Source organism: Nannospalax galili, unplaced genomic scaffold, assembly GCF_000622305.1.
Source record: "Nannospalax galili isolate Female #2095 unplaced genomic scaffold, S.galili_v1.0 scaffold180, whole genome shotgun sequence".
Lineage (NCBI taxonomy): Eukaryota > Metazoa > Chordata > Mammalia > Rodentia > Spalacidae > Nannospalax > Nannospalax galili.
The window spans coordinates 1,862,078-1,872,261 of record NW_008348199.1 but is presented as its reverse complement, the minus strand read 5'-3'; the positions used below and the strand labels follow the sequence as shown (position 1 = coordinate 1,872,261).

Genomic DNA, 10,184 nt, shown 5'->3' with positions numbered 1-10,184 from the left:
ATTTACAGAGGAGGTTATTGCTCACAGGTCTGGGGGTTGTGGGCCCAAGAGCTGGCACCTCCTGGGCACCTGAAAACAGAAACGTGGCAGTCAGCACCTGGCAGGAGACAGCTCGACTGGTCCGTGCTCTGGTCCTCCATACTGTGACTTGTCAGAGGGAAACTCGCAGCGGACAGAGCCCGCAGTCCACACTTGGTCTCTTTCATTTTATAGCTATCCTATAACCTCATCTGTCCCAAAGAGCCTCCTGGGGTCTTACCTCTAAATGTCATGGACATATACCTTGGTAAGTTGTCATTGGACCCTGAGTTTTCAGGTGGAGAGACCTAATTGCACACTATCTCCCAATTCCCAACTACGAGCCTCCCTCTGATCTCTTTTCCACTCAGGTCTGCCTGGCCTCTCTCTTTGCCCTTGACTTGGACAATGCCCCCCACCCCTACCCCCCCACCCCTTTGCGATGAACTCATGGGATGGGATCCCCCAGTACCACTACCGTATTCCCCTCAGCTGAAATCCCAGACCCTGGTCCTCTCCCTCCTCAACCCACAGCCATAAGCAGCACAGCTTGGGTTCCCAGAGGACATATCGAAACATTAAAGCCAACTTTAAGCCAGGAAACAGTTAACATGACTCTCCTTTATTAAAACTAAGGATGTCGTTATAAAAACTACAGTATAGAAAGACAAACACAGCGCAACAGCGGTCAGTGAAAACACGTTATTATTATATTAGTAGTAGGAGGAATATTAGTTTTTGGTTTGCCCAGTCATCGGCTCTGAGGGAGACTCCATGCCCACTAAACACAAGGCTGGAGTTTCTAAAATAGAGAATCCTTCCTGCCTCACCCCTGCCTGACTGGCGTGTCCCCCTGACCCAGGGAGGACACGTGTCCTTTGGAGGGAGGTCCCTGCCTCACTACGGTTACCCCACCCTCTCCCTGCAGCCCCATTGGTTATTGCACATTGCCCACACCCTCACCTGTGGGTATCAAACAGTGACGTTTCCCCCTAGTTTGAACACAGAAGAGACTGGCATGAGAAACTGAGGCACAAGTCCAAGAACCCACATTGGTCGGGTTCCAGTTGTAACCACACGAGAGGCCCAGGGTGGGCCTGTGACTGCAGCTCCTGGTCCCAGCTTGATATGACCTGCAAGAGAACCTGTACATTTGGAGGATGGTTTAGGCCACTGGCCAGACGGAGAGTCACTGTCCCTCCAGTTGTCCCTGTTACCACTTGGACGGACAGTGTTGTGGAGGCTGCCTCCTGGGGGGCGGGTACCACAGGCAGCCCTGTAGTTCAGTCTGTAAAGGGCAAACAGGTCAAGGTTTTGACATGAAGATAGGAGTGTCAGCCACAGAGTGACTAATGACTAAGTTCACTCACCCACCAAGCATCTCTAGCACCAGCTACCTGGCAGGGGTTTGGACTGGAAACTGGGGGCAGGGAGTGACCCACCTCCAAGGTCACTTATGTGGGCAGGACAGATAAATGTTCCTTATTCTGTGGGTTGGAGAGTTTCTAATTTACTAGACATGGCTAGTCACAGCAGCAGCAGTGGAACTCAGCCTCTCTTGGGGTCACTTGTGTTCTCTGACACATCTGTCTACACAGGAGGGGCTTCCAAGATGCTGGGTTCACAGCAGGCCAGTGGCGGGTAGTCAGCAAGTGTCTGCTGCACACAAGCAACTTGTGAAGTGTGTGTGCTGGGTGTCCCTGCCCTGATGGTCCCAGTCACCCACCTTCAACCTTGAGCCCTTCCGAAGTGCACAGAGAGTCAGGGCTGCGGGCGGGATGGGGAACCATGATGGTCCTGATGCACAGTGGGCATGAAGGCTTGTTTTCTGGAGGGCACAGGACACCACCCTTGCTCTGTGTTGTCACCACCTGGCAGCCCTCTGACCCATCGGATGGTCCTTGGGATCACTGGTGCTTGTTGCGTGACTAGTCCCTAAAGTCCACTATCTCAGCCCAGAGTCTCCTGGTAGAGGGAGCCTGCCATGGCTCCTGGCCTGGAAATGCCCTTCATGTGGACAGGAAATGCCCAGGAGGCCATGTGTGCCTGGATGCCTGGGTAATCTCAAGTTTATACCCCAGACTCTTCCTGTTAGTGAGAGCCAAGCGGCTGAGTTGAGAATACAAGCCACTAAGAGACATCTTAAAGCCCATGGTTTGGGGAAACCTGGTCCTCTTACAACCTCTTGTAGAACTAGCAACCAGGTATGATGGGAGGATCCCAGGGGACAGTGGCTGGAGGGGCATGTGGGGCTCAGATGTCCACCTGGTATGGACGGGGGCTGGTGGCCATCAGCACAGGGCATGGCCAGTCACATCCTTATTTGCAAGGACCTGGCGGGGAGCACCAGATGGGCTGAGTGCCAACACTTGGTCGAAGACAATCTCTACCCTCCTCTCCGCCTGTTTTCCTGATGCCCAAAGTTCTCTTTCCACTCTGAAGCTAAACTTGGCTGGAGGGGTTTTTCTGATGACCTAGGAAGTGGTCTGTGCTAGACGTTCCCCCACTGTTGCCTGCAGTATCATAGCCTGTGAGGGGCCAGATCAGAATTGTGTAGACATGTGAGCATGTGCAAGTTGTATTTACAGGTGTGTGTTCATGTGTGGGTGTATGTGGGTGCACACAACTGTGCTCATGTACACATGTGTGCTCACAGCTGTGCATGTGTGGACACAGGCATGTATACGGTACATGCACAGGTGTGCATGTACATGTGTTCACATGTGGATGTGTGTATATGTATACACATGTGCATTCATGAGTAGGCATGTGTGGACACATGAGCATGTACAGTTGCACACACAGGTGTGTTTGCATGTCTATAGCTGCATGTATTCGTGTATCTATACATATGTACTTGTGGGTGTGCATCTGTATGTGTATGGGGGGCACAAGCGCATGTTTGGATTAAGGCCTGTTGCACACTGTTGCTGGCCTGGTGGTTGGCCACTCCCACAGATGTGAGCAGGCTGCTTCCCTGGTGAGGGAAGCCAGCTGGGAGCTGGCTGGTGAGGGGTTCTGAAAGGAGGTTCCAGAACGCAGAGCACACGACAGGGTGTGACAGCTCACTAAGGACACAGGGTTCCCGGTGGGTGGGAAATTGTCAAGACAGACATGGGGATGCCACACCGTCAAGCTGGGAGTGCAGCATTACCACCCACTTCTGCTCCCTAGGGGCTACTTGTTACAGACTAGGGGCTGTGGTGGAAGCTAACTGGAAGGAGGAAACGTAGGCAGATGGAAAAGTTGCCACTGGTAGGTACAGAAATGACAAGTCTAGAACTGTTCTAGAATGCTTCTCTGCTCCTTGAATTCTTTAGGACATGCTACTAATTGTTATACCTGCCAGCCACAGCCACCGTGAAATGGGGACAGATTTTTATCAGGGCCACCCAATACCAGTTCAGGATGGGACCCAGACCGCACCCCTGGCTGGCCAGGTATGGAAGGGAGGCTCAGAAAGGCTGGGCAGTGGGTGGGATAGGGTCACCCAGCTGGGGCCTGGGGCCTGGAATGTCATCACCTCTGACCTTTGGGGATGGGAACCTCCTGCATGCTGGACAGCACCCAGACTCTCAGCCCTTGACTAGAATCTCCATAGGCGTGTCCTACTCTGTTCTGTAACAAGGGAATCTCCTGTGATTCCCCTAAGATGCTTGGGTGGACCCAGGGCACTTCTCCCATGTTCTGCGTAGCCATGGCCCCCTGTTGGGGAGGGAGGGAGGCAGAGACGTAGCTCTCCAGGAGAGTCAGTCACAGTCATACAAAGCTGGAAGTCTCCTCAGCATCTAGTCTGACTCCTCCCCCTCACCATTGGGGAAACTGAGGCAGGGAGACCCAGGCTTTGCCTGCAACCCCATGATGAGTTGCTGTCAGTATCTGGAACCCCTCTGACTGCAGAAGCTCTGCCCAGGGCCACAGGTGAGGGCTGACCCAGCTGTCCATCAATGAACACTCTCCAGGGCAATTGCTGTTCCACACAATGCAGTACTGGAGTTCTCTCAGGATGATTCAATGTGGGAGGGGAGGACCCCATCCCAAAGCAACACCCTGAGCACAGACCCCTCCAGGCCACAAGCCCGGCACAGTGGCGCCTCTGGAGGAAACAGGCTGGGTGCTGAGACAGAGGCCTCTGACCCACAAGGCCTCTCAAGCCAGCTGAGTCCACCAACTTCCTAGTCCAACCAAAGGGTCATCCCTCCCTCATGTGGGGTTGAGAGGACAAAGAGCTAGGCAGGGTTAGAAAGAGCTTTATGTTCCAGAACATTCTGCTGTATCAACGTGGAGCGTTGTGTACGTACACCAGCACGCTAACCAAGACAACGTGCATCTAGGGTCTGCTTACCTCTGCTGCCTGCTGGGCCCTGCCATCCTGGCTTTGTTTACATCCATTAATTCATCAGGCCTGTCCTCTGCCCACATGTGTGCCTCCTCTCTAGAGCTCTTGACAGGTCTGACCTGTCATTTGGACCTGGACTTAATCATCCCTGACCACCTAAGCCTCACACGGTTTTGATGGTATGCCATTTGGGTCTCCCAAGGGCACCTCCATGCCGACCTCTTCCTTTCTGACCAGTCCCCACAAGCAGAAGCCTGCTGGCTCCCCACAGCGTGTGGCAGGTGAGTGGCTGACCAGTGTGGGGATACTGGTTGTTCAGTGAGGATGTGGCCTCTGGAAGAACAGATCACAGGGCTGAGTGTGGGGACACTTTGAGCTCATTCCCAGGAGTGGGACAGCCATGTCTACCCTGCCAGAATGCCCCCCAGGATTTTCAGTGTCACTTCTGGAGGGTATCTTTCCCTCTCTGTGTCCCAGGGTGGCGGGACTGGGACAGGAATGATGAGCTTATAAAAGATGCCATAGATCCAGACTTATGTGGACACTCCCATGTTAAAGTGGGTGGATTTCTAGAAACTCCTGCTTTGAGTTTCCATAGGCCCCTCACCCTGTCCGTGTGGCTTTCTCTCTCCTAGTTGGGGTGCCCCAGGGTGGAACAGGCCCCACTCACCTCTGGATCTTATGACTATCTGACATGGGGCCTGTCACTGCATAGGCATGTGATCAGCTTGAGCTGCTGGATGAGGCTCAGGCAGTGATGGTGGAAAACCTGTTAGGGGATGCCTCACCCACGGCAAGGGCACTGGGCACATGCTCCACTGACCATGCTGGGGGCCCTAGCTTGTGTAGCCTATCAAACCCAAGGTTCAAAAACCTGAACTTGAGTTCCTGCCACCCCTCACCATGTGACCCGGGCACCCTTTCCCAAAATGAACTGCTTCCACAGAGGTTAGCCACCCCTACCTCCCAGGAGCTGTGACAGCACCAAGCTGGTGGCTGTCGGAGGTCAGCAGAGCCTGCCCCTTGTTATTACTGCTCGTACAGGAACTAACTGGTATTCTCCAGTCCTCATTGCCCCCTAAACACAGTGAGTCTGGACCCTGTGCCAGCTGACTCCACTGACTCACATCTCCTGGCCACAGCAAGGGGCTTGAGCCCTAGACAAGGACACAGGGAAGGCTCCCCAGCCCTGTGGTAACCTGTGCCCATCAGAACCTGCAGCCAGTGGCAGGGAAGCTCAATGAAAAACTAACTGAACGAACAAACAGAATAAAACCCAGAATCACACACGTGCGCGCACACACAGTATTCTGACACGAATAGGCCTAAGGGGCCACTAATTGGGGGTAGTGGAGGCAGGGAAAACTTCAGTGTTTGGACCATGGTAGGACTCAGAGCCCGAAATCCTGGCTGGGATCAGCCAGGGTGGTTTCACGTTGATCATCTGACTCTATACCAAGTCGCTTCTCAGAAGCCACCGGCCCAGAAGAGAACTATTGCTTGAGGACAGGTGGCTCAGAGCCCCTCTCCTGCACCCTGTCTCCATCCCCTGAGTTTGCTCCTAATCCCAGGAGTCCGTGGACGGGGGCTCCGGGCACAGGTGCTGTTTCCTCTTTTGTCACGACGTCACCGCCCGGGCTCTCCCTGGTGTCTGGGTGGAAGCTGCTTGTGGAGGCCGTCCCAGGTGCTCCTGATCGAACCTCCCCCATCCTGAGGCACGGCAAAGGAGTTTTCTGGAAAGAAAGGTGTGAGATGAGAGAGTGAAAAACCATGCTTGCTCGTTGGACACGGCCTTTGTAGAAGTTTGTCACTGCTGTGGTTGCGTGTAGGAGAGCCCCTGGCCCACACAGTAAGACAAGAAAAAACTTGACTATAAGAACCAAATCACCGCAAATAATCCACCTAGAGAATCTCACAGAACCAACAGGCAACTTAATTAGAACAGAGAGGGCAGAGATAAATGTAATTTTCACACTTTAAGACATCAGATGAACCGATGGGACAAAATCGAGTTCATCTATCCCAGTTTGACTATATACCTTGGCTTGGGATAGTCCTAGTGAATGCCTGTTGCTTGACATAATTTTTAATTATCTTTTCTCTTTAGCCCTCAAGAATACTCCGATTTTGGGAATATGTTTGTTGCATGATCACCCTTGTATAACGAACCAAAAATTATTCAAAACAGACACAGATGCCATTGTGTCTCTTGGAATCACACCACTGCACAGGTCTCTGTGGCTTCAGACAAGAGGAGGCCATGGAGAGGAACCTAGGACATCCTGCACCAGTGACAAGAGCAAAGACAGAGGCCTGCGGGGCACTGACAACTTTGAGTGGAGCGTCAAGCTGCAGGCATGACGAGGAACACACACAAACTCCATCTATGCCTGCGACACAGGTCACCTGTCCCATCCTAGGAACAACTACATAGGGCCGGTGAGCTGGCTCAGTGGCTAAAGGAGCTTGCAGCCAAGCCTGACGACCTGAGTTCAAGCCCCAGAATCCACATGGTGGAAGAGGAGAACCGACACCTGCAAGCTGTCCTCTGACCTTCACATACACACCATGACATACACACCCCTCTTATACACACAATAAATTTTAAAAAATGAATTTATAAAAAGGGTAACTACCCAGTTACGGATACTCACTTTTGGGGGCTGAAGAGATGGCTCAGTGGTTAAAAACCCTGTTCTTCCAGAGGACCTGGATTCAATTCCCAGCACCCACATGGCAGCTAACAATCATCCGTAACTCCAGTTCCAGGGGATCTGATACCCTCTTCTAGCCTCTGTGGGCACTGCACACACACAGGGTGCACTTACATTCAGGCAAAACACTCATACAATAAAATTAATAAAATATTTTTTTAAAAAAGAAGATTCTATTTTCCCACATTTCTTTGCAGACAGAGGTGATCACATGGCCTAATGTGACCAACACAGGGAGGGTGGTCTATTGGGCTGCAAGTGGGCAAAGGTGATTGGCTGTTTTCCTTATCACTGTACTGCCAGGGCCTACCTAGAACAGCAACCAGCACCCAGTAGGGCTTAACAAATAATTTGTTGAATGAATGAACCAAAAATTCAAATCCAGGGCAGGGAGACCATCTTTCAAATATGAGGCCAGCAGGAAAACTTGTTGAATATATTTTTGACAGTTCCTCTGAACCCCTCTTAAATCACCAGGGGACGTGCTCGGGCACATGGAGAGGGACAGAATGAGTTTTTAGCCCTTTAGGTCTGGATCTGTGTTTGGAAAAAGCCCAAGGGCTCTGATGAGCGTAGAGAAGACTGAAGAAGAAAATAGAGCGGGTATAAATAATGCCGCGTGGGAGAGCCGAGGTGAGGAGGAGGCAGCGCAAATAAGCCGCGTCTTACTCATTTGTAGCTGGGGGTCTGAAGGATTCTTTAGAAGTCGAAGTCAAATCAGAGGCACAAAGAAACATGGGACAAAAGGGTTTAATAATGTGATTCAGGCAAAGGGGAACAATGGAGGTGGGAGACGGAGAATCTTGACACTGTTCATAGTAAGGAGAAAATCAACACCAGATCAAGAAATAAATGATTAACCGTATCACATCCTATTATAATTATGGAGGTAACCATGGCACCCAAACACAGCTTTCCAAATGATCAGGACACATTCACTAGGAAAATAAAACAAAGAAAATGCAGGCCATATGGGGAGAATTGACAGCCCCCGCCAAAGGCAAAAACGAAGAAACATCCATAAACCAGGATGGCAGAAATGGGCCCAGTGTATCTGCCACAGAGGCAGACATCAGCGAGCCACACACACTTGCTATAAAAGAGAAGACGCTCAGACAGGATCCTGGATAAATTGCACTGCAGGAGTGACTCAGAGAGGCCTGTACTTGATACCACCGAAGCCAACACTTCAGGGTGGTTCAGGGGTAAACTGCGATGTGAGCTTTACCTCATTTGAAAGAAAGCCTGGGTGGTAACATAAGAAACAGCTGGAAGCCAAGAGGGACCAGGGGTCATGGTCTGAGTATCTGACAAAGCTGAAATCAGGCAAGAAATAACACGGACTAGGGTCATAGCTCGGGTGGTAGAGTGCTTGCCTAGCCTGCACCAAGTCCTGGGCTGGATGCTTGTCCCCTGCATGGCAGTCACACCTGTGATCACACCTGAGATCCCAGCATTTGGGAGGTAGAAGCCAGAGACCCAGGAGTTCAAGGCCATCCTTGGTTACATAGTGAGCTGCAGGCCAGTCTGGGCCATGTGAACTGTAATAAGAGAAACAGAAGAAGAGGGAGGGAGGGATGGGAGGGGGGAGAGATGAAGGGGAACAGCCATCATGAAGGTTCAATACTAATGAATTCCTATGCACTAGACAACATGGCTTGCACCTAAAATTCGCTTGACAGAACAGCTGGGAATTCAGAAAGGAAAGAGGCGGGACAGCCGGGCACTAGTGCATTCCAGTCCCCTCTCTCCATTACAGATGGAGTGGCCAAGTAAGGATTTAGGAAACCATGTGTGTGCCTGTGAACACTCACACAAGTGTCTATGAAATGGAATCTACCTTGTATTCAAGTGTTCTTGAAAACACACACAGAAGCTGATAATCAGGCCTAAGCTTCAAAAGAGCAGAAATAAACCATTATCTGGTCATAATATAACAACGTGGACAAAACTGTAAGTCGGGTTTAAGTGGTACATACTTATAACTGCAGCTTTCAAAACACAGAGGCAGGAGGATTGCTGCAAATTTCAGGCTAGCCTGGACTACATAGCAAGACTCTGTCTCAAAAAAACAAAAAAATAAAGGGCTGGGGCTCAGTTGGTAAAGTGCTTGCCACACAAGCATGAGGTCCTGAATTCAGACGCCTAACACCCATGTAAAACGCTGGATGCCATGGCATGTTCCTGTAACTGAGTGCTGGAGGCAGACACAGGGGGATCCCTGGGACTCACTGGTCACATGGTCTAGACAAATCAGTGAGCTCCAAAAATAAGGAGGAAGGTGACTGAGGAAGACACTTGAGGTCACCCGGCAGCCTCTACATGCATGTACATGCATGTGCATACACACAGCGGATGCATATACACCAGAAAAAAATCATAAAGTCTACCAAGGACATTATGAACTCTTTAAAATAACTCTTGAGTCTAAGGGAGTGAGGGTGGAATAAAATTACAAGCCATCTAGACAACAAAAATGTAAAGATTCAGGATAGACATTTAAAAATTGATCTTAAATAAGCCAGGTATGGTGGGTGGCACACACCTTTCATCCCAGCACTTGGCAGGCAGAGGTGGGGAGATCTCTGTGAGATCCAAGCCAGCCTGGTCTACAAAGGGAACTCCAGGTCAGCTAGGGCTGCAGGAGGTCCCCTCTCAAAAAGTCCCCTCCCCCCACAAAATGATCATAAATAAAAATGACATTCCCAAAGCTGTGCAATGCAACCAAAGCTGCACCGAGAGACAATTTCATAGCCTTAAATAAGCTCTTCACACACAGGAAAACATGAATTCCAAAAGTCAGAAAGGATAAAATGAACAAGGAAGAGAGAGGGAAGTAAGGGAGAGATTAAAACAGAAAACCTCAAAACAGCAGCCTGAAGAAGAGGCTCCCAAAGCCCAAGCACTCGCTCTCTGTCGGCAACCAGCCATGTGAGCAGCTGGTGTACCTAAGAGGGTACAAGAGATAGGAGGGAGATGACAGCTTGGGGGACCCTTGTGCTCTCTGTCCAACTCTACAATCCCTCGTCTCTCCAAACAGCTTGGCTCCAAATACTCTATCGAAAGGCTCTTGTCAAGGTCTCCAGGGACCTGCCCCCCCCCCCCCCCCCCCC

General features: G+C 50.9%; 1 protein-coding gene across 1 annotated transcript in view; it reads right to left on the bottom strand.

The window, feature by feature from the left end:
- Positions 1-619: 619 nt before the first annotated feature.
- Positions 620-10,184, bottom strand: part of Shisal1 (shisa like 1) — a 42,508-nt gene continuing 32,943 nt past the window's right edge. The window contains exon 5 of the mRNA XM_008844718.3: positions 620-6,090. Coding sequence (XP_008842940.1) covers position 6,090 — 1 coding nt within the window. The 3' untranslated portion in view covers positions 620-6,089. The remainder of the gene's footprint in view (positions 6,091-10,184) is intronic.